At 39.6% G+C, this 24,370-nt stretch overlaps 1 protein-coding gene across 6 annotated transcripts in view; it reads left to right on the top strand.

The window, feature by feature from the left end:
- The window catches only part of tenm2b (teneurin transmembrane protein 2b), a 246,882-nt gene that overhangs the window by 218,531 nt on the left and 3,981 nt on the right, over positions 1 to 24,370 (top strand). For all 6 annotated transcript variants that reach the window (XM_039693821.2, XM_089123764.1, XM_089123765.1 and 3 more), the window contains 19 exons: positions 283 to 384; positions 3,362 to 3,556; positions 3,880 to 4,080; positions 5,445 to 5,630; positions 6,326 to 6,472; positions 11,268 to 11,478; positions 11,562 to 11,681; positions 11,762 to 12,023; positions 12,269 to 12,536; positions 12,867 to 13,010; positions 13,908 to 14,160; positions 16,164 to 16,184; positions 16,488 to 16,720; positions 17,482 to 17,636; positions 18,278 to 19,152; positions 19,991 to 20,166; positions 21,875 to 22,110; positions 22,356 to 22,652; positions 22,748 to 24,368. In XM_039693821.2, coding sequence (XP_039549755.2) covers positions 283 to 384; positions 3,362 to 3,556; positions 3,880 to 4,080; positions 5,445 to 5,630; positions 6,326 to 6,472; positions 11,268 to 11,478; positions 11,562 to 11,681; positions 11,762 to 12,023; positions 12,269 to 12,536; positions 12,867 to 13,010; positions 13,908 to 14,160; positions 16,164 to 16,184; positions 16,488 to 16,720; positions 17,482 to 17,636; positions 18,278 to 19,152; positions 19,991 to 20,166; positions 21,875 to 22,110; positions 22,356 to 22,652; positions 22,748 to 24,368 — 5,703 coding nt within the window. The remainder of the gene's footprint in view (positions 1 to 282; positions 385 to 3,361; positions 3,557 to 3,879; positions 4,081 to 5,444; positions 5,631 to 6,325; positions 6,473 to 11,267; positions 11,479 to 11,561; positions 11,682 to 11,761; positions 12,024 to 12,268; positions 12,537 to 12,866; positions 13,011 to 13,907; positions 14,161 to 16,163; positions 16,185 to 16,487; positions 16,721 to 17,481; positions 17,637 to 18,277; positions 19,153 to 19,990; positions 20,167 to 21,874; positions 22,111 to 22,355; positions 22,653 to 22,747; positions 24,369 to 24,370) is intronic.

Below are 24,370 nucleotides of genomic sequence, written 5' to 3' on the forward strand. Positions count from 1 at the left end.
GGTTAAAGTGTTATATTTCCCATAAGGCTTTGGTGAAATGTGTCACAGTAATTCACACATTGCCACTGAACTGTCAATAATGCTGACTGAAAGTTCACATTGCACCATGCTGTGTAAAAGATTTTCTCACAAAATGCAAGGCAGTTCATAGTGTTATAACTCGCTTTCTTCTGTCAGATAACAGCTTTTAAAAGGTTTTCTAGATTTGGGAATGTTACATTCGACTGTCCCTCATTAATAACTGAGGGTTGTAAAATGCGTGTCTCTTATGTGTCGTCTCAGACTCAGTGGAGGAGTGCCCTCAGAATTGCCATGGCAACGGAGAGTGCATGTCAGGAGCGTGTCATTGCTTCCCAGGGTTCCACGGCACGGACTGCTCCAAAGGTACCGTTTACTGTCACACTGCAGGAGTGTTTACAATAAAAATGTTGTTTCACATTGCAGCATTTGTCAAAATATATTTTGCAGTTGTCTTACAGAAAAGCTGTGTTGTATAAAAACAATTTGTGCAGTAAATAACACCTCACTTATAAATGCAAATAAATTGTATAGTTCATATTTATTATGACAAACAATTAAGATTTTTCACATTGTGGCATTATTTTTAAGGGGGTCATTAACTGCCTTCTCTGAGGTCCACTGATAATTTTGTTGTAATAGCTTACACTCAGCACTAAGCTCAGTACTGTAGTACTTGAGACTCGGACTTGTCTCGGACTCGGTCTCGAGACTGGTCTTGGTCTTGTCATGGACTCGTGTGCTCCACTCGAGTTCAATTCAAAATATTTTTCATGATTATTAATGTATGTTAATAAAATATTTCTTTAAATTGATTGACACGCCCAGTGATTGGTGATTTTCTAGTGCGCAACTGCGCATGACAAATTGTAATAAAATTACTTTTAACACCATCTACTATGTGGCCTTTTTACCCTAAACTGATTTTTTTTTAAACTCTAAGTAAATTCAGTATAAAAAAAGGATTTCTCTAAGTAAATAAAACTAAATTAGGTAATCAACCCTCACTGGTCTCGGTCTCGACTCGGACTCGACTCGGACTCGAGTGAGGTGGTCTCGACTACAACACTGACTAAGCTATTACAACAAAACACATAACTAGATTCACAAAAAAACAAGTAAACAGTCAGAAATAAAATAAGAACAAATAAACGAATTGCAAACGATAATAAATACAATAGAATAAAGAGACAAATTAAATAGCCATGGTTTAAATTTTACAGATGGGTCAAACAGTAGTACTAAGATAAGAAATACTACAGATATGAAAGTAATCAAATGTCAAATAACTCTGGATAGTTTTCATTGTGAAAATTAAATACATATTAATGCTCAGAATTTAAGTTACAAAAGTTACTCAGTCAAGAGCAGCGAGTGATTTTCTCCTTTTCTTTTTTTCTTTGATTAAAACTTGGTTGCTATTCAACGTTTAATTTTATATTCAATGTATTTACCATGACTTACAAATAACCTTTGTAATCCACTGGTTTTTATGTGCAATTTGCCTTAAGTTTTATATATGACTTGCTACATGTTTGATTCTGAAGCTGTTATTTTTGTGTGAAACAGCAGAATTTTCCCTCAAGCTCAAAATTTGTCATGAGATCGTCAGTGTACATAAGCTCTGGACATTTTCCGTAACGGCTCTTTGACACTGTCACATCATCTGAGATCCAGACAGATGAATTACAACATCCCTAATTAATCCCGTCTCATTTATGCCAAAATGTCTAATGGGTTTGTTGGCTTTACTGTGCCAGACAAATCTTTTTGAGTGATGAAGTGCTCTCAGTGGAGGCTTCATAAAGAGAAATATGTGTGAGCTCACCTGAGGCCATATACGGCTAGTTTATTACTGTCGAATGCTGTCTCTTCTGAGTAGCAGAGAGCATTGTTGATATTGCCTTTGAAGCGTGCTACCTTAATTACAGATGGCAAAGTCTTTCTTTCTATATACAGAGAGATTATGCAGAACCCTGTGACGGAAAATAGCAAGGCATGATTATTTTCTTCTTTTTCTATATTCGTTAATTCTAGGCAAGTCTTCATTGAAAACTAAGATTTTCTAATAAGTTTCTGTTCAGTTTGAGTATGTGCAGGCTAATGTTGGATAAACTTTCAAATAAAGTATACCTTGTTAAGTTACAAGCCACTTATTTGGTTATAGTCAGGCTACTTTTTAGTAAGTAATCAAATTTAGCTAACTAACTAACTTTTTTAGGTGGCAATACTTGATATGATTATATAATTTTATAATATCAGGTTATAACATTTCTAATTTAATTTTAGCAGTATATTCTGGCACATTTTTTTTTAAATAAATCTTAATTAGTCATTTAACTTGAAGAATGTACTTTTATATTCAATATAAAAGATATGCAATTCCACCAAAGGTTTGATTCTACACAGGATTTTTATCAATCTTTAATCTGGTTCATTTGAACAATTTACTTTTTTTGATTTATTTTTTGTTTGTAAAGAAATTAATTATTTTAATCAACAAGGCTTCATTAAATTGATCAGAAGTCACAGTAAAGACATGTATGTTACAGACGATTTGTATTTCAAATATGTGCTTTTGAACTTTCTTTAAAGAATCCTGAAAGAAAAATTCATCACTGTTTTCACAAAAAAATTAAACAGTACAACTGTTTTAAACAATGATAATGATAAGAACTATTACTTGAGCACCAAATTAATAATTTTCTGGAATAATGATCTATCAAAGCAATACATTTAAAAATAAAAATAAAAATTATTTTGCTAACATAAAAATAATTTATTTATTTTACAACAACTTTACAAACAGTTATTTTAAATTGTAACAATATTTCAGATTATATTATGTATAATTTAATCTCAGCAGTAAAACAATGGGGGGTTTTAATTAATGACTTTTGATTAGGGTGTCATTAAACTTGTGTTATTTCAATATAAAAGATGGAACACTGTGTTTGGTGAATAATTTCTTTTCTTTTCAGTCTTGTTCATCTGATCACACCAGTTCACTAAAACAAATCCAACATCCCAAGTCCACATATATGTCAGGACAGTTCAGGAGGGTTCATTTGATTATTGCCAGAAAACAATCACATTAAATTATTGATTGGTGATTCACAGACATTGACGCACATCTTTGAGGTGTTTTCATACAGTTCAGTCTCTTCGTTTGAATTAACTCTATGCTTCATTTTTCTCTTATCTTATCTTACATTTCATGCCTAAACTTCTCTCAATGAAGCTGGTTTTCACTAATTCCTCTCAAACATCCTCGTCTTCTGTCCTTCCCTCACTCCCTCATTTGTTTTCCCTCCTGCATCCTTTGGTTCTGTCTCCATTGCAGTGGCTTGTCCCGTGCTGTGCAGTGGGAACGGCCAGTACAGCAAAGGTGTGTGCATGTGCTACAGCGGCTGGAAGGGGCTGGAGTGTGACGTGCCCCAGAGCCAGTGCGTCGACCCAAGCTGCGGCGGTCACGGGACCTGCGCCCAGGGCAGCTGCACCTGTGAAGCGGGTTACCGCGGCGAGTCCTGCGAGGAAGGTAATGAGCGTGTCGACAGCTTCTCGTTTTCCAAACTTGTTTCAGCACTCTCGGAAAAAACCTCTTCCTCTGAGAATCTCCGATTTCAAATGTCTGCTATAAAAGCGTGCTGATACAAGCATAGTAAACTTTATTAAAGTGATGAAATCCATTCCATTGATCGGGCTTTTAAGAAATTGGGCTGAAACGAAGTCTCTGAGTGCATGTTCATATGAGCAGCTGCTTTCTGAAAGTGTTGAGATCCCAGAGGGGAGTTTAGGAAGGAGGAGTGAAAGATGAGGAGGAAAAAAGCTTTTTCAAATGCTCTGTTTCTTTCTCTCCAGTGGATTGTCTCGACCCCACGTGTTCAGGACATGGCAGCTGCGTGTCCGGTCAGTGCCACTGTAAACCGGGTTGGTCCGGGCCTCTATGCGACGTGTCCAGAGCCCAGTGCCCGGATCAGTGCAACGGCCACGGAGTCTACAGCCCCGACACGGGCCTCTGCAGCTGTGACCCCAACTGGATGGGCCCTGACTGCTCCACGGGTACGGTCCCATCAGCCATTTTCACCTCCTCACATGCTCTCTTTTTTCCAATCTTTCATTTTCATCCATCTACACTCTCAGGGGGGATTCACTAAGCATTAATTGCGCTTGCTGATAGCGTTGTTTATTTGCACTTGCTGCGTGTGCTGTTTTAGCACCAGATTCATATGTAAATAGGACAAACCTCTAAAAATTTGGGAAGCAATTCAAACTCGCGTGGATGAGGTGCAATCCAAAATATTGAGGTGCAATCCAAAATATTTATGAATATATTCATAAATAATATAATAATGATACACTTTAAAAAAAATTCTGTAACACTTAACTTAAAGCCTTTATCTATAATGCATTATAAAGTTATTTATAATGCACATCATAATGCACTATATACTATGTTTTTTTATAAATAATCGTAACCCAAGTTAAAATGATTTATAATATTCAAAGATTTAGTTTTACATCTGAAATTAGTTGTTTGTCGAGTTTTAATGCATTATACTTTCTAAAGGTTTATTATAATATATTATAGCTTTGTTTGCAATTATTCCTGAGACCATATAATGCATTATAAGTTGCATTACAAGGCATAATTAGTGCATTAAAATACTGGCTTTTATATACTTTTATAATGCATTATACATAAAGGCTTCAAGTAAAGTGTTAACAATCATTCTAATCCTAATTTACATAAAGGAGATTAATTTAATAATGACATTAACTTGGTTGAAATATGCATGCCACAACCAGCACAGAAAGTTCTCTAGATAGGAAACTATGTGTTAAATGAACTATCATATCATTCATATAAGCATAAACTACTTTATTAAAAATTGTAATCAAAATGAATGGATGAATATTCAATATTCATTCATTAACTTTGATTTAAATTTGTAATAAAGTTGTTTATGCTGACCAAGGATTTTTCAGGATTCTTTGATAAATAGGTTCAAAAGAACAGCATTTATTTGAAAAAGATGAAGCATTATAATATCTAACACAATAATTATAACATAATAGGTATCTTTAATGTCACTTTTGGTCAATTTAATGCATCCTTGCTAAATAAAAGTATTCAATTATTTTAAGAAATCTTACTCACTCCAAACTTTTGCGGTTTTTGTGTGTTATTGACATAAATGGCATTCTGTGCAATAATTTGTTTTTGTTTTTCGGCAATGTAGTTTTTTATGTCGCCAAAGCATTTGCAGAGCCACTTTATTTGCAAAGCCAAATAGCAGTTAATTAAAATAGCAGAATAAAACTGCAAATTGCTTACATTTGAAAGAAACAATAATAATTAAATTAATTAAGAAGGAATAAAACAAATGTAAAAGCCAATCTCTATCTCTCTCTCTCTGTCACAGAGGTGTGTTCAGCAGATTGTGGTAGTCACGGTGTGTGTGTCGGGGGCGTTTGCCACTGTGAGGAGGGCTGGACAGGTACAAACTGTGACCAGAGACTGTGTAACCCACAGTGTGTGAAACATGGGACCTGCAGGGATGGCAAGTGCCAATGTGAACAAGGCTGGAACGGAGAACACTGCACCATCGGTAAACACACACACACACACACACACATGCTCTTTTTCTGCTTTGAAGCTTTGAGCTTTTCAAAGGCATTTCCCTCGGTTCTGTGAATTCTTTTTCAAAGTCTTTTTAGCTGCTGTGTTCTTGTTTGGTCTTGATTGATTTGCTCATGTTTGCATCAGCGCGTGTACATATTTGTGTGTATGCTTATGTTTGTGTGTGTGTTGCCATTGTTTTATAATCACATTCCGAGCAAAGGGCACAGGTTTCACTGTGTGATCCGGATCTATAAGAATATTAAATGACTTGTTGAGCTGTGGAGTCCAGCTGGAAGAAGAATACTAACGGATGCACTTTGGTTGCATGTATTAGTATGCTTGTTTTCATGCTAATGAGCACAGTTCTCCCTCTCTGCCATCGTTTTCAAATCATTGTTTTCAGACAATTATTGCTGATGGATTCTGAGCACAACACATCTTGACGCTGAATCCACCATCCAAAATGCAGCAGTCAAACCAAAGTCATTCATAATGGTTTCGCTTGGGTTCATTGATAATAAACGTCCATCAGGAGTTTGTCTGACAGTTTGCATGCCGTCGGTATGGTAGTGAGTTTTAAGTGGCGAGTAACATTTCTCCCTGTCTTTCTTATGGGCATCAAACTGAATCATCTCAAATCCAATATAATCACACAATTGATCAACCTCTCTCCTCTTTCAGATGGTTGTCCAGGGCTGTGTAATGGGAATGGGCAGTGCATCATGGGTCAGAACAGCTGGCACTGTGAGTGTCACACTGGCTGGAGAGGGCCAGGCTGCAGTGTTGCCATGGAGACCTCCTGCAATGACAATAAGGACAATGAAGGAGGTAAGAAATGCATGATGAATGCAGAAATTGTTTCTTTCCCATTTGACCTCATTTGCATCATATCTGTCAAGACTTGAAGGGAAAAATGCTAAACTGATAAGATAGGACAGTTATTATCTCACGACTACTGCAAAGACCTGTTCACAGAACAATAAATAGTCGGTGCCACAAACGTTTTAATTTGAATGAGCGGTTGTTAAAGGGTCTCTTTAGACCGACACTAACTTTCATTTGCCGTCAGTGCGACATGTTTTTTTTTTAGTTCTAATTTTATTTCCTCTCAATGTGAATAAAACTATTTTTGTCATGTGCCCAGAGCAGCTGCATTTATATAAAACTATGACTTGTTGGCATTTATAAACAAAGTATTTTACTAAGTGACAGTGAAGCAAAGGGGGAAAAAACACAAACGGCTCTATTGTCTCTGTACTCTTGTATTTGGTGTTGTTTGATGAACACCATAGCAGCTGTTTGAAAACGTGTAAATAAATACTGTTGACTTCCTTTTTTCTTTGTGACAAACGAATCAGAAATGGAAAATTGCACAGCGCAAAGTGTGTATCAGGGTAACTGATCTATATAAATGACTGGATTTATATCTGGAGTTGCTCATTGTGTTCTTAATCTGCCAGCAGACGATGAAGCCATCGTTCGAGCGACCATCTTACGATTCCCTACTGACAGAGGCTATCAGTGACTTACAGCCAAAACATTGACCTTAAGTCACCTGATTTTTTTAGTGTCGCAGTCTCACTGGATTAGTTTTACAATATATATGTTAGCAAAATCATTGTTGAAAGCCTGCTGTATGAATAAAACAATGCCACAACACAACATATCTATAGAACAGTACAAGGATATTTCAGGTTACAAGGCATAAATATTTATTATGATCTCAGAATGCACATTTGACATTTGTAATGCATATTCTGAAGTGTCTCGTCCGCCCGTCAATCTGATGTTCACTATTGTACTGAATGTAAATTTTAAAAATATATATTTGTTTTACTTTAAACAAATAACCGCATGCTTAGGATGTTTGCATTGTAGAATGTACAAGGAGATAAAAAGCAAGTGTCTTGTTAGGCAATGTTTTCTGATTAAAATCATATAAATTGCTATTAATTTAATACAATGTGTGAGCTTACTAGGGAATACCAATAATAGTGGCGCGGTGGCTTCATTTTTATGACGTGATGAGCAATCCAGTTCTCTATATAGATCAGTGGTTTGAACAGACATAGTGTATGTGAAAATTAGACAGTTCCTGTAGTTATTTATTTATTTATTTATTTACAGAAACTGGAAGTATTGATATATATATATATCATCATCATCATGATCCATCATGATGGTCATCCTGCAGCCCGAATTCCCAAACGTTTTCCCATTTCTTTTTTCAGCCAACCCCCTTTGATCTAAATATTTATTTGAAGTACCCCCTGATAGTTTGGGTTAAAACTACAACAAATCACATGTTCATGGTTCTCTGATTTAATGGTCAGCAGGAGAACATATAAACTCAATTTCAACTCAATTTCACATATATATATATATATACTGTAGATCAGTGGTTTGAACAGACATAGTGTATGTGAAAATTAGACAGTTCCTGTAGTCATTTATTTATTTATTTACAGAAACTGGAAGAATTGATATATATATATATATATATATATATATATATCATCATGATCCATCATGATGGTCATCCTGCAGCCCGAATTCCCAAACGTTTTCCCATTTCTTTTTTCAGCCAACCCCCTTTGATCTAAATATTTATTTGAAGTACCCCCTGATAGTTTGGGTTAAAACTACAACAAATCACATATTCATGGTTCTCTGATTTAATGGTCAGCAGGAGAACATATAAACTCTATTTCAACTCAATTTCATGTATAATATGATATATATATATATATATATATATAATTTAATTCATTATTAGCTTTTCATAAACTCCTAGCTCCCTCACAAATCCCAGTTTTTGAAACCCTGCTCTAAAAGAATTGATGCCTTGCCACAAAGAATGGATTTTTACTCTGAGATTTGTAAAAAAATAAAAAAATATTTATATATCAATGCTGCTTTGTGGCAATTTATTAGCAGCTATGAAGACGCTCTGAACAACCAGATAGAGCAGCTCCAATCAACCATATGAAAAGGTGATGCGTCTGTTGGCTGGCAGAGTGAGGGATTTAAAACTACCGCAAGGCAGAATGATTATATAACGGGTGGATGTTCAGAGTCAGCCCTAAGCACTGAGCGTCTCCTCTAGACCAATAAACAGCACAAAGGGGCTTTTAGAAAGAGCTCTTTGCTGTGTCTTGTTTTAAAATGTTTTCTTTTTCTCTGCGTTGTCTTCTCTTTATTGCTCTCTCACTCTGTTATATGGCCCGGCAAACATGCAGGTGCTTGAACTAAGCCATAACCATTGGTATAACAATGCTGTTGTAGAGCATGTGAAAATACTTTAGGCCCTTTAATTTAAATGTTCTTTAATATTAGAATAGGGAGAGGAAATTATATATATATATATATATAATATTTGCTGTAATACAGTTTATTTAATTAAATTTTAAAGATGATCACAAAATACTTCTTAAAGCAGACATTTGATGGTAATGTTCAGTCTATCCCAGACACAAACGGTACAAAGAACCTCCAGGATACACAACTTCCTACTTTTTTTTCTCTCTCTCTCTTCTGTTTGCCCTTCGTTTGGGGGGTTACATCATTGAGGTTTCAGAGATCAGAGAGCGCCAGGCAAAACAATATGGCGCAAGCGTGTCTGGCAACTGGCGCTTGTTGTGAGTTTGTTCCGAATCAAGAAAGACCCATTTAAAGAAGAAGGGTTGAAAAGGTGTACCTGTACAGTTCACTGCGATATGCAGCCAGTAAGAGACAGGAAGAGACAGAGAGAAAGATGAAACGAGAAGGGAAGCTCTCAGGGGTGTGAGCGATGCCCTCTGTGACTTTGATGTAAGTTCTCTAAATGTGAAACCGGGGGTAGAGAGAGCGGAACTTGCATCATTCGATTCATTGATCATTTCTATCAGCTGGGCTCATTACCACAAGAGGGAGGAATTAATATATTTGTTCAATTTAATTTCCATAATGATAAGAATTTCTGCATTTGAGCAAATTATTTGTCTCCCTGTCTTGACTTCAAAGCAGTGCTGGGTTTTGAACTAAGAAGGGTTCATCAAAAGTACACTGAGAATAAGATTTCGGCCGAACAGAGAGACTTCAGTCGCTTTAAACCATCTGCCACTCTGAAATCATGAAAATTTGTGTGCTTGGGATGTCAAATTTGCTGGTACTTCTGGAACCAACTCTATTTTTATATGTTAATAAAAGATGGGGGTTTTATGCTCACCAATGCTGCATTTATTTGAATATATTAAAACAATAAGGTTGCGAACCATTTAAACTAACTATTTTCTATTTTATTATATTTTAAAATGCAGTTTATTTCTGTGATGGCGAAGCTGAATTTTCATCATCGTTACTCCAGTCTTCAGTGATGATCCTTCAGAAATCATTCTAATATGCTGATTTTCTGCTCAAGAAACATTTCTTATTATGATCAATGTTAAAAACTGTTGTGCTGCTTTATATTTTTGTGGAAACATGATTTTTTTTTTTTTTTTTGGGGGGGGGGGGGATTCTTTGATTAATAGAAAGTTTAACAGAACAGAATTTAATTGGAATAGACATTATAAATGCATTTATTGTAACTCATCAATTTAATCTATCTTTGCTGAATAAAATAATTAATTTCTTTCAAAAAAACGTTTGCTAATGTACATGTAACAAATTTGCAAGGGGATCCATTTGCAGCATTTATTAGAATGTTCAAGACAGGCAGGGTCAAACAGTGGCAAACAGAACCGAGAAGGCTTTCGGATGCTCAAAACAAACAAAACAAAAAACACAAAAGTTCAGGAGGATGGTGAAGAGGTGGTCGGGTGGTGAAGACCATGGCAGCTCAGGAACAGACACCGGGTCAGGAACAGTAACAGACACCGGATCAGAACGGCTCAGGAACTGGCTTGGGAACAGGAAAAGACTCAGGAACAGTAACAGACACCGGCTCGGGAACAAGAACAGACATAGACACCGACTCAGGAAGAGACATTGGCTGTCTTGTACGAAGACACTGGCTCAGTCTCTTGTGCGGCAGGCACGATGTGAAAGGTCTCTTGTTAGGCGCAACATGAACATTCTCTTGTGAGTTAGGCACGACGTGACCAGTTTCCGGTTCGGTGGCCCTGACGTGATGCTTAGGCTGAGCTGGACTGATGTGAAGTGCAGGCTCGGCGGGACTGACGTGAAGCAGCTCAGGCTCGGCAGGACAGATGGGAAGCTCAGGCTCGACAGGGAGAAACTCTGGCAGCGCGGCCTCAGCGGCACGAGACTCAGGCATGACATAAAGATCAGGCATAACGTGAAAATCAGGCTGATCAGGCGTGATGTAAAGATCAGGCTGGTTAGGGCGTGACGTGAAGAACAGGGAGTGCGGGGCTAATCGTGACCGTACATTAGAACATTTTCAGCAAAAAGGCAGCTAAAACTGACTGAGAAATAAGTGAAGGCTTTATTTTTTTTTGCTAATATTATATATTTAGTAGATATTGAGATATTGACACTGGAATTTCTATCAAGACATGATTTTTTGGTATCGTGACAACCCTAGTCTTGGTTTATTTTCATACAAAATTCATGTCACGCTGCTAATGCATGCTACAGATCTAAAGTTTTTATGACATGTGGTGACATCTTTTCCACTCAGATGGTCTTGTTGACTGCATGGATCCGGACTGCTGCACGCAGAGCTCTTGTGTGACCAATCCTCTGTGCCGTGGATCACGTGACCCGCTCCAGGTCATTCAGCAGAGCCAATCAGAGGTCCAGAAAGTTCCTTCCTTTTATGACAGAATCAAGATGCTTGTGGGTAAAGACAGCACTCACATCATCCCAGGAATCAACCCCTTCAATGCCAGGTACCTCATCTGCCCTGTCCTTTGATGGACTAACGACTATTATGCTCTAATATTACTTTTTGTATTTGTGCGCGTGATTGCAGCCTGGCATCTTTAATTCGAGGTCAGGTTTTGACCTCAGATGGCACTCCTCTGGTGGGCGTCAACGTGACCTTTGTGAAGTACCCTTACTATGGTCACACCATGACCCGCCAGGATGGCACGTGGGTAACTTCAATTTATTTGAACCCCTTTTGCTATTGAACATGTGCTGAACTATGTGTCCTGTGCCGATTCTCCCTAGTTTTGATCTGGTGGCCAACGGCGGAGGCTCTCTTACTTTGCGGTTCGAGCGGGCTCCGTTTCTGAGTCAGGAGCGGACGGTGTGGCTGCCCTGGAATCGCTTTTACGCCATGGACACTCTGGTGCTACAAACAGAAGAGAAAACCACAGTCAGATGCGACCTGAGTGGTTTTGTCAGGCCTGATCCCGTGGTGCTTCCCTCCCCACTGTCCTCCTTCTTCAGCTCCAACCCTTCAGAGAGACACATCCTCCCCGAGAGCCAGGTGCCACATTCAACACCGCTCTAATCACATCTCATTTCTGTCGTGTTTGTGTAGGTCATCATTACACTCTTCTGTTGGGTTTTATTTGCATTTTATATTCTCTATTACTCTTCACTCACTCTCCGTTTTCTCTCCCATTTACTTTCTCATACCTTCACTTTTATCTCCTTTCTCAGGCCGTTTTTCAAGACTGATGGCAGCTGCAATCATTTTTGCATCACTTTTTCCTTTCTCTCTCTGTCCAGGTCCTTCACGAGCAGGTGGAAATTCCCGGCACTAGCCTTAAACTTTGCTATCTGAGCTCCAGGACCTCAGGCTACCTCTCGCTGCTTAAGGTGATCATGACTCCAGCTTTAGTGCCTCTCAGCCTGGCCAAAGTGCACCTGATGGTGTCCGTGGAGGGCCATCTCCTCCAGAAATGGTTCCATGCCTCTCCTAACCTGGCATACACTTATATCTGGGACAAGACTGATGCCTACGGGCAGAGGGTCCACGGCCTGACCGAGGCTTTGGGTAAGTGATATATAGAGTCATGGAAACAGGTGTATTTCAGCTGTTATCTTGTTTCTTGTCTACGCCTTTGCCTGTTCCCCAGTGTCTTCTCTTAATTTGAGCTCCAAACCACAGATAGTTTCAGTTTAATGAGACTCTCTGTCTCTCATCCATTATTGTGTATGCCAGCGGCAAGTTCCTCCTGTGAGCTAATGAATTGTTATGTCCCCGCTCGGTGATGGAGTGTTTAATTAAGATACAGCTTTGCTCTTCCTCTAAGTGTCTTCCCTCTCTTTCATTCTTCACATTTCTTTCCTATCCCTCTTTCAATCTGTCAATCTTTCTCTTTAGTGTCTGTGGGATACGAGTATGAGACGTGTCCGAGTCAAATCATGTGGGAGAAGAGGACAGCTGTGCTGCAGGGATACGAGCTCAACCCCTCGAACTTGGGCGGCTGGTCTTTAGACAAACACCACATGCTGAACGTCCGCAGTGGTACGATACTGAAACACTCATTCAAACAAAGGTCAATCTGCTCGATAGGGAAGGGTAGGAGAACTCACAAGTGAGGTCAATGATCAGCAATGGAAATACATTACCTGTGGGTCTGTCACTGGAACTTTGCGTCCAAAACAGGGTTACTGTGCCATTTTAGGTGGTACGTTGGGGTTCAGTTGGTTGCTGGGAGATCCAAGAGAGTCTGCAGAAGAATTTGAAATATATAATAATGATAAAATAAATAAAAATTCCCAAATTGTACATTAATACTGTTTCATTTTTCATTTTAATTAAAGACTGATCAGAAAACATTTGAAACTGAAGAAGAGACAGGTCTTCCCTGCAGCTGAAAAAACAAAAAGTATTTTTTCTCAGTCACTTCTGACTCAAACTGTGTAAAAAGTGTTGGTATGAAGCACTATTATAGAACTGAAGTTATGCATGCTGTTTAACACCTCTTTATCTTTAGGCTTTTGCAGAAAAAATCAAATAAATAAATGATTGTGATTGGAGCTTGGCTAGTGGGAAGTCAAATAAGGACACAGGGATGGAGTGGCGTGTCTGTGGACTATAAAATAACATGCACACGCTGCCTAATGTTTCTCTTTTTCTGCACATTGTCATTGCTCATAATTTAATCTCTGTATTAGGGTGAAATTCTGTGTTTGAGCGACCAGCAAGTTTTTTGTTTGTCATTATTGATGATTATGAGGTCTTTAATGACTGCTGGTTTCACGCTATTGATCAAGAAATGCAATAAATATGTCACAGTGCAGAAATTGATGCTTTCATTTAAGCATCACATTTGTGCGTGTAAAGACCATTAAGAAATGTGTCATGTTTGAAATCTCACTCAATTGCATTTAGTGACAGTGTTTGATTTATTTCACACAGGAATTCTTCATAAGGGCAGCGGCGAGAACATCTTCCTCTCCCAGCAGCAGCCTCCCATCATTAACAGCATTATGGGTAACGGACGAAGACGCAGCATCTCTTGCCCAAGCTGCAGTGGGATGGCAGAGGGCAACAAGCTGCTGGCGCCGGTGGCCGTAGCCTGTGATGGAGAGGGCAACCTGTACGTGGGTGACCTCAACTTTGTGCGGAGGGTCTATCCTTCCCTCAATACCACAGCTGTACTGGAGCTCAGGTAACGCACACTTACAGACAACATGATAAAGCATTTTTAATGTATTTCACCTCTATAATGTTACGCATTACTGAGCACAACTCAATATTCAACTGAAATAATAAGTGTCTGGAGTTAAAAAATGAAATAGAATCAGCAAATCAAATTTAAATTAAAAATGCATGATGCACTGACAGAAAAAGCTTTACTGAAGGAGAAAAGCAATAATTCAAACTTTTCTTCATGCTTTTTTGAATTTAGTTTGGTTTTGGAGTGTATATATATATATATATATATATATGTTATACTATGTTACTACAATTTAAAATAGCTTTAATATGTTGGCCTGAAACTTTTGTTACTTGAAGTTGATTTTCCATCAGTTGGATAAAATTGAACCATGAAAAGGTGGGCTGTTATTATTTGTCATTTCTGGGGTGTGGAGACATTTTATTGGTAGACACATAAGTAGAGGGAGACAGGAAATCAACGGAGAGAGAGAGAAATCCAGGTCTGTCATGAGCACAATAGCTGACCACAAAGCCAATAGTTATTAAAGGCACTCTATGCAAGATCTGTACCTTAATATAACAGCTTCAAAGTCGTTTTGGTGGTTAACAAAGTCATAGTAGGGCGAATCATCCTGGTAGGAAAGCTTGGGGACGACGCCGCCGGAAAAACCAGCCATGCAAGTTTGAGAGTGGCGCCCCTGACACAGCGCGTGAGAATCACGAAATGGTTTACGGCAACGACGTCACACGCATCAACAACATCATACTGTATGAAGCTACTTTCGAAACAGGGAAAGAGAATCGGACCGTGCTAGAAACCGGACAAGAGTCCACTCGGTCGGGCTTTCACTCGTTGGCGCGAGCTTAAAAGCTGCACTGGATTGTAACTGCGATGCTGACCTGGCGATCTTGTTGATGGACTTGTAGCAGCTAAGTAAATCTCTTATTTATAAACTTGTTTGTATTTGTATACTAGTTGTTTCTATATTGTATGTTGCTGCACTGGCTTGTGGTATGTAATTTTTTACGGTGCTGTTCATTCATCCGTTGTTGACAATAAGACCAGTTCAATAATTCTCACATGTCTATAGCTTTCGATTACCAGAGCTTTAAGCAGACTTCCTAAAAACAGTCGTTTCTCTTAGTCTTGTTGTTTTTCCTGTTATGTTTTATTGCCGAGCTTGCCACAAGAGCTAGTTTGCCAGCTGAACTCAGGTGTTGTGATGTGTATTTATCACGTATCTTTAGTCCTGTGTCTGGTTCGGATTTCTTATGACGTGTGTAAGTTACTGTTATATCAAGTTTATCTGACTAACAGTACACTTCCCGACTGTAACTTCAAATTGTGTTGATTATGAATCAATCAAATCTTGACGCTGTTGATGTTGATTCTTGCGATTACCATGAGGACATAGTCAATATCTCACATAATTAGGACATATATAAGCCTAGAGGTTGTAAATAATTGAACACAATTTGCTATTATGATAAATTGTAATCATGTCTAAATCATAACGTCCAATGTTATGAAATAATGCGACGTACATTTAACTTGATTGATGTCATCTGACATTTTGTAATTTTAACATTACAATCAAAAAACATGAATGAAATTATACAGTAGCCTATACACTATAGGCTATTTACTTCTGATTTTGCAGAAATCATGTAAAAACGCTATAAGCCAGCAAACGCGATAGGCAACTTTATTATTAAAAAGCAGTCTAGCACTTGACAGTAGTTCAGTAGATATGCAGTAACAGGGGAATAACGGTTATTTACGACAGTGCAAGTACACCCCAGCGGCTCTAGAGGTCACTGTTTTACAAAAAAACCAGAGAGTGCATAGTGTGCCTTTAATAACATGCCTTGATGAATCATGCACTACCACCAAGGATATTCATTAAATAAATAGGTTCTGAACTACTAGAATAGCTTTAACAATAATATATTTTAATGATTCTTTAATTTCTTTAATCTTTTTTGTCTCTTCACTTTCACTGCTCCATGAAGAAATAAAGATCTGAGACACAGGTAATTCAAATAAATGCTTAATATAAAAAGTCCTCATTTGTCTAAATAGCATGCTAATTAAAAAAATAAAACATACTGTGCATTGTTCTATGTTTGTACCCTATTCTGTAGCTGTTTTCTAGTTCATTCTGATGTAGCAGAATTTCATTCTTTCTTTGTTTATCAAAGTGGTTTCTTTTTTGAGCTCCAATTACTTTACCAGCAATGAACTATTCACATTTCATCATGTTCACCAAGGTAACCATGCTGTTTGTCAGAGGTTTTTATTAAGAGACATTCTCCCAATTTGCCCTATTTCCATAGCAACAGTCCAAGTCATAAGTACTACTTGGCAGTGGATCCTGTATCGGGTTCTTTGTTCCTGTCAGACACCAACTCCCGGCAGATCTACCGCATACGCTCTCTGAATGGTGCGCGGCCACTGCTGGATAACGGTCAAGTGGTGGCAGGAACGGGAGAGCAGTGTGTCCCATTCGATGAGGCTCGCTGTGGCGACGGAGGCAAGGCAGTGGAGGCCACCCTAATGAGCCCGAGAGGTGATGGTTTATAAGAAATATACCCGTTTTCTTTTCATTCTACGTGTTGAGTGAGACATAAATGGCTGAACTTCTTTAGAGTAAGCTTTTGAGACATGCTGTCTGAGACACATTTTTATTTTCCATGAACCTAGAGACCATTACCATTTAATTCCTTAGACAGTTACCAGGTGCTGTCATTTTCTACGATATCACGAACCTCAGTAACCTGTAATTTTCTAGACTCCAGACATTCTTAAAGCCCAGCATGGTCCACTGGTGTGAGGAAAAATAAATGACACAGAAGGTAAAGAGAGATCGTAAGGTTAGCCGACTGCACTCAGAGACCAACTCTGCCTTCTTATCTCAGAATAAAACACATTCTAGACATGATCACCATGACAGCATGAATCAAACTGTAGCTGTCTGACTCTTTTCCAGGTCATTGCTCCTACACACACAGACTACTAATTATTTTGCCTTTAAAAACACCTCTCCTCTGGGGATTTTCAGAATAGAAGGGAAATAAATCAGAGACACAGGAAGCAGTGAAATTCTTAAGAAGAGTCAGCAGTGATTTCTTTGACATTGACGAGAAGTTTAAGAAGAAGAAAGTTGTCGTAATTATTAGGTAATTATTATAAAAGATAATTAGCTACTCTGCCTTAACACCTGGCCTTAACACACTAAACTTTGTTGTAGTCATACATGTCTCATGCCATTTGTAGCATGTCTTAATGTGAGTTTTATGCACAAGTTTTGAGTTATTTACTTTCATGCAGGTGTTGCATTGGATAAGAATGGCCTGATGTACTTTGTGGATGCAACAATGATACGAAAAGTGGACCAGAATGGCATTATCTCTACTCTGATAAAGACCAATGATCTGACTGCAGTCAGGCCCCTCAGCTGCGACTCCAGCATGGACGTCAGCCAGGTTGTAATCACTTTCCTCAACTATCTTGCACTTGCACATCATAACTAACACCCTAACATTGTTGTTAGTTATCATTTTATGGTATCAAAGAGAAATTTAAATATGAGAGCATATTAAAAATTCTATATTGTTGAGCTAGTTTGATCATTATTAATTTACACAATGTGTGATTTGTTAAAAAAGCATTTTAATGAGACTGTCTTTATTTCAGCATTTCAGTCTGCGCTTTCTTTACGTTTCATCCTTGCGTGTTTGAGCTAGCACTAGCCAATATTTGCTTGTCAGAGAGTCTCTCTTTGGGTATTAACGTTTGACAATGACAGTGACAAACAATGGAATTGGATTATCAATCATGCCGCTGTCATCATTTGTCTATCATTGTAATAAATTCATAGGGCCGCTGATTCGCTCCACTCAGAAGAATCTATAACTCATGTTTTTTAAATGCCAGTAGGAAATCTACTGCCAGTAAAATGCATCCCATCTGATCAGAAGCAGGAATAAAATAAAAGCAGAGGCAGAAAAATACCCCTCGGCAGAGCTGATTTACACTCACAACTGCTCGACATCCCCAGTTATAGTACTTTTGTTGTGTTCATGTGCTTTTTCCTGTGTTGTTTATCTAACGTTTGATGTTTCAGGTACGTCTGGAGTGGCCTACAGACCTGGCCATCAACCCTATGGACAACTCTCTGTACGTGCTGGAGAACAACATCATCCTGCGTATCTCTGAGAACCACCAGGTCAGCATTATTGCAGGGCGGCCCATGCACTGCCAGGTCCCTGGCATTGATTACTCGCTCAGCAAACTAGCCATCCATTCTGCCTTGGAGAGCGCCACAGCCATCGCCATCTCCCACACAGGTGTGCTCTACATTGCCGAAACCGACGAGAAGCGCATCAACCGCATCCGGCAGGTTAGCACCAGCGGCGAGATCTCACTGCTAGCCGGCGCCGCCTCTGAATGCGACTGCAAGAACGACGTCAACTGTAACTGTTTCTCAGGGGACGAGGGCTACGCTGCGGATGCCGGTCTCAATTGTCCCGCTTCGCTGGCGGTGTCACCAGATGGTACCCTGTACATAGCTGACCTGAACAACATCCGTGTGCGTTCGGTCCGCAGCAACCGGCCCAACGCCACAGCAAGCGGACAATATGAAGTGGGTTCGTCTCTAGAACAGGAGCTTTATGTGTTTGGCTCCGACGGCCTTCATAAGCAAACGGTTAGCCTCATTACAGGCCTGGCCCTGTATAACTTCACCTACGGACTGGACGGAGAGTTAGCGGCAGTTACCGACGCCTCCAACAATACACTTCGGGTGAGGAGGGAGGCGTCTGGCTCCATCAGGCTCGTGCTGTTGCCAGAGAACCAGGTGGTAACACTGGGAATGGACCCAGCCGGCAGCATGCGTTCAGTGTCCGCCCTCAGCCAGGAGGTGGCACAGCTCAGTTATGATGCTAACACTGAACTTTTAGCCTCCAAGTCGGATGAGACCGGATGGACCAACTTTTACGAGTGAGTGTGACTCGTACTTTTTAAATTCTCTTTTCGTGGGAAGTAATAGCGCAATGTTCATTGGCCTATGTTAATAAGGTAATCTATAATAAGAACAATTTACATAATAGGAGGCCTGTTTGCACTGAAAAGACTGACATTTACTTTGATGGATGTTAACCTGGAGAGTGATTATAATGCAGGTTTTTTTGCTGAAATGTTGAGAGCAAAATGGGTTGCAACTGTTCAGAACTAGCACCCCAGATTCTCATGATGTTTTCATTATGGTAGTTCTCGTGAATGATAAATTGGATTGTTTTTATGAGTCTACGCACTGTCTGGTTATCATCTGCCTGCCTGGAGTAGAGGATGTTTTTGCAGCACAGCACAGCCACCTAGTGTCTGTATAAAGAACTGCTCCAGACTCTTAAATAGATAACCTTGAATAATAGTTAAATAGATAACTCTTAAACAGATAACCTTGATCTTAAACTGTTTTATTATTGTTAACTAAAAATAGAATTATTAATAATTAATTAATCTTAACAAAAAATCCTTTGCAATTAACTGAGGTTTAAGTCGAAGCATTGCAGTGACTAAATAAGAAAAAAAAATAGGCTATGTTCAAATATGTTTTTAAATGACAAAGCAAAATTACTTAAACTCTAAAAAAAAATTAAAATATGAAATGAGAAAATACTATAATAATACTATAGTATGTGAATAATCCTGAAATCACACTGGTTTTAAATTATTTAAAACATTTACAAAGTAATTATAAATTCATTTAAAAAAAATAATTAATTTCTACAGACACTGCTGGCTATTTACTGTTTTGTCTTGATGCTCTTCTTCACAGCTACGACAGTGAGGGTCGTCTAACCAACGTCACATATCCCACTGGTGTGGTGACCAGTCTGCGCCGTGAGATGGAGGAGTCCATCAATATTGACATGGAGAGCTCAAACCGAGATGATGATGTCACGGTCATCACTAATCTCTCATCTGTAGAGGCGTCTTACACTGTGGTTCAAGGTACACACACAGAACACAAAGAACAAATCTCATGCTGATGCCCCCCATTCGCCCTGTAAATCACATCCATTAAGACCAAAACACACAGCAGGCAGGTAGACTGATTTTTCTCTTTACTACCCACAAGGAGGCCACGTTGTTTGAATGTGTGGAATCCAGCAGAGCGGAAAAATCCCCATTTTACAATTTACCATAGGCTTCCTTTAGGGGTTCTTTCAGGAGGCAAAAGCTTAAATTATTTTCTTCATATCCAGTGGAGTATGCGTTGTTGATGGATTTTCTCACTCAACTTACTTGTTGGTTCCTGTAAAGAGTATGCTTTTGCTGTTTACTCAAGACAAATTACATGAAAATCAACCCTTTGGGTGCCATCTGCTTGTTCGCAGTATACCAAAATGCACTTTTATGACTTTGAAATTGTGCATGATTGTATTTCCCAGGTAAATTTCTGTGGAAAGCCTCGTCTGTTTCAATTATAGCTTGTAAATGGAACTGAGGATGTTTGTGCTGCTTTTAGCCAAAGCTAAATCTTCTTTATAACCAAAAGCCGCATTACACGCATCCGCCTCACAGTGCTGCGTTTCCCCTAATGCACAATAGACTGTCAGATCAGACCTAATGCTTCATGCTAAATGAAATGAGGCTGGTTTTACGGAACACTTCCTAATAACTAGCCTTAATACAAACATTACATTGTAAAATACTTCACAAATAAACAGTAGTTCATGTATATTCATCCCATGAAACAGTAATTATATATTTTCATATTTATTTCACTATCGTTTTAAAGATTGAAGTCAGTAACATTTTAAAGAAATTAGTAATTTTATTTCGCAAGGACATATTTTAGTCAGAATGTGAGTCGACAAATGCCTTGATCGGGGTTCTCTGTTCCTCTTTTAAAATGAATGCGCTGTCTACCATATCAGCCATCTTCCATAACAGCCATTATTTGTTAACAAATTCAACCCAAGCTCTCTTTGGTGACGTGGATGATTACATTACTGTTGATCATCTGTCCATCATCGTATAAAGCCCACCCTGAAAATTTGATTGGTCCGAACTGCTTTGGTTCGGGCATACTTGCTTCACAAGTCCAGACCGAACTTCCAACCTCAAATGCTGTGGGCGGGGCTAAGTACTTCTGGAATCCAGGCTAGCAAGGACACATTAACATGGTCAAAATGTTTTCAGTTTCAGACAATAAATTGACAACATATTCTATTGCAAATCAATGCTGTTATTTTAACTTTATATCCATCAAAGAATCTTTAAAAAAAAATGTATTTCAGTATTGGTAATGATAAGAATGTTTCTTAAGGCAGAAAATGGGCATATTAGAATGATTTTTGAAGGATCATGTGACATTGGAAGCCTGGAATAATGATGCGGAAAATTCAGCTTTGCCATCACAGGAATAAACGACATTTTAAAAAGTGTTCACATAAAAACATTTATTTTACATTGAAGTTTTTACGCTGTTTTTGAGCAAATAAATGCAGCCTTGGTGAGCATAAGACACTTCTTTCAAAAAAAATAAGAAAAAAAATCTTATGGATCCCAGACTTTTGAACAGTAGCGTGTGTGTGTACATTCATAATGTTACGTGAAATATTAAATAATGTTTATGATGTATTATTTAAAGAGTATAATCTGGTTTTATAATCCTTGCCAACCTCTTTTACAACTTTTTGTTATGTTTTCGCAGACCAAGTGCGGAATAGCTATCAGTTGTACCACAACGGCACACTGCGGGTGTCCTATGCTAATGGGATGGGCATCAGCTTTCATACTGAGCCCCACGTCCTTGCAGGATCTGTGAGCCCGACCATCGGGAGGCGCAACATCACCCTACCCACCGACAGCGGCCTCAACTCAATTGAATGGCGCATGAGAAAAGAGCTGACCAAGGGCAAGGTCACTGTGTTTGGCAGAAAGTTGCGCGTAAGTTTTTTGTTTTACCCTTGAAGTCAATTTTTTGTATAGTGCTTTTCACAATAAAAATTGTTTCAAAGCAGCTTCACAGAAATGCACAACATTAATGTTTATAGTACTTTAATGCCTAATAGTTTACATTTTGGGACAATATAAACTTGAGATTTTGAGACAGTCAGTTGAGTAAAATTGCAACATTTGATGTTTGAATTTGGATGTTAGATCTGGGAAAAACCTTAAATGTTTTCCCGTAGGTCCACAGCAGAAACCTTCTGTCCATCGACTATGACCGCAACACCAGAACTGAGAAGATCTACGATGACCACCGCAAATTCACACTGAGGATCATCTACGACGCCCAAGGCCGACCAGCCACATGGCTCCCCAGCAGCAGCTTAGCCCTGGTCAATGTGTCTTATTCACCCACCGGACGGTTGGTGGGCTTGCAGAGGGGAAGCATGAGCGAGAAAAGCGAGTTTGACACATTCGGACGGATCTTGTCTCGAACCTTTGTTGATGGGAAAGTGTGGAGCTTCAGCTACATGGACAAAGTGAGTTGACCCTTTTCAACTGCAGTGGACATTTCTCGTGTATGAATGTATTTTTCTCACCTTTTTCATTTTTCTCTTTCTATTTCACTCTACAGTCCATGGTATTGCTTCTCCAACAGAGTCAGAAACAGTATGTCTTTGATTTTGACACAGCGGGCCGGCTCACGGCGGTCACTATGCCGAGTATGGCCAGACACACTATGGCCACCCATGTGTCTGTTGGTTACATTCGCAATACCTACAACCCCCCTGAGAGTAACGCTACCGTTATTCACGACTTCAGTGAGGATGGCCGTCCACGTGCCGTGTTCTACCTCGGAACGGGCCGGCGTGTGCTCTACAAGTACGGGAAGCTGGGAAAGCTCTCGGAGGTGCTGTATGACGCCACCGCGGTCACCTTTGGCTATGATGAGATGACCGGAGTGCTCAAAATGGTCAACTTGCAGAGTGGAGGCTTCTCTTGCACCATTCGCTATCGCAAACTGGGCCCCCTAGTGGACAAACAGATGTACCGCTTCTCAGAGGAAGGAATGGTGAATGCTCGCTTTGACTATACTTATCATGACAACAGCTTCAGGGTGGCCAGCATAAAGCCGGTTATAGGGGAAACCCCACTTCCCGTGGACCTGTACCGCTACGATGAGATATCCGGTAAGGTCGAACACTTTGGCAAGTTTGGCATCATATACTACGACATCAACCAAATCATCACTACGGCTGTGATGACGCTCAGTAAGCATTTTGACGCACATGGCCGCATCAAGGAAGTGCAGTATGAGATCTTCCGCTCATTGATGTATTGGATGACGGTGCAGTATGACAGCATGGGCCGTGTTATCAAACGCGAATTGAAGATCGGTCCCTATGCTAATACCACACAGTACCGCTACGAATATGACGGTGACGGGCAGCTTGTGGGCGTCAAAGTCGACGACTGGTCTACGTGGCGCTACAGCTATGACCTAAATGGCAATCTTCATTTGCTAAACCCTGGTAACAGTGCCCGTCTGCTGCCTCTACGCTACGATCTTCGAGATCGAATCACGCGGCTCGGTGATATGCAGTATCAGCTCGATGAGGACGGCATGCTTGCACAGAGGGGCTCGGATATCTTTGAGTACAACTCCAAAGGTCTTCTCGAGCGAGCCTACAGCCGCACGGCAGGGGGTTGGAGCGTCCGCTATCGATATGATGGCTTGGGCCGCCGTGTCTCCCGCAGAACTAATGAAGGCGAGCATCAGCAATACTTCTACGCCGACTTGAACTACCCCACTCGGGTCACCCATGTTTACAACCACTCGAAAGCTGAAATCACCTCCTTCTACTATGACCTGCAAGGTCATCTGTTCGCTATGGAGGTCAGCGGTGGCGAGGAATACTACATCGCCTCTGACAATGTAGGCACTCCACTGGCCATCTTCAGCAGCAATGGGCAGATGGTCAAGCAGATGCAGTACACGGCGTACGGCGAGATCTACCATGATTCCAACCCGGATTTCCAGCTCATATTGGGCTTTCATGGAGGGCTTTATGATCCTCTCACAAAGCTGGTTCACTTTGCCCAGAGAGACTATGACGTGCTGGCAGGAAGATGGATTGCACCTGACCATACTTTATGGCCGAAGATGGGCAAAGAGCCAGCTCCTTTCAACCTGTATATGTTCAAGAACAATAATCCACTCAGCGATATGATTGATGTGAAAAACTATGTGACAGGT

Source organism: Pimephales promelas, chromosome 19 (assembly GCF_988280905.1).
Source record: "Pimephales promelas chromosome 19, fPimPro1.hap1.1, whole genome shotgun sequence".
Taxonomy (NCBI): domain Eukaryota; kingdom Metazoa; phylum Chordata; class Actinopteri; order Cypriniformes; family Leuciscidae; genus Pimephales; species Pimephales promelas.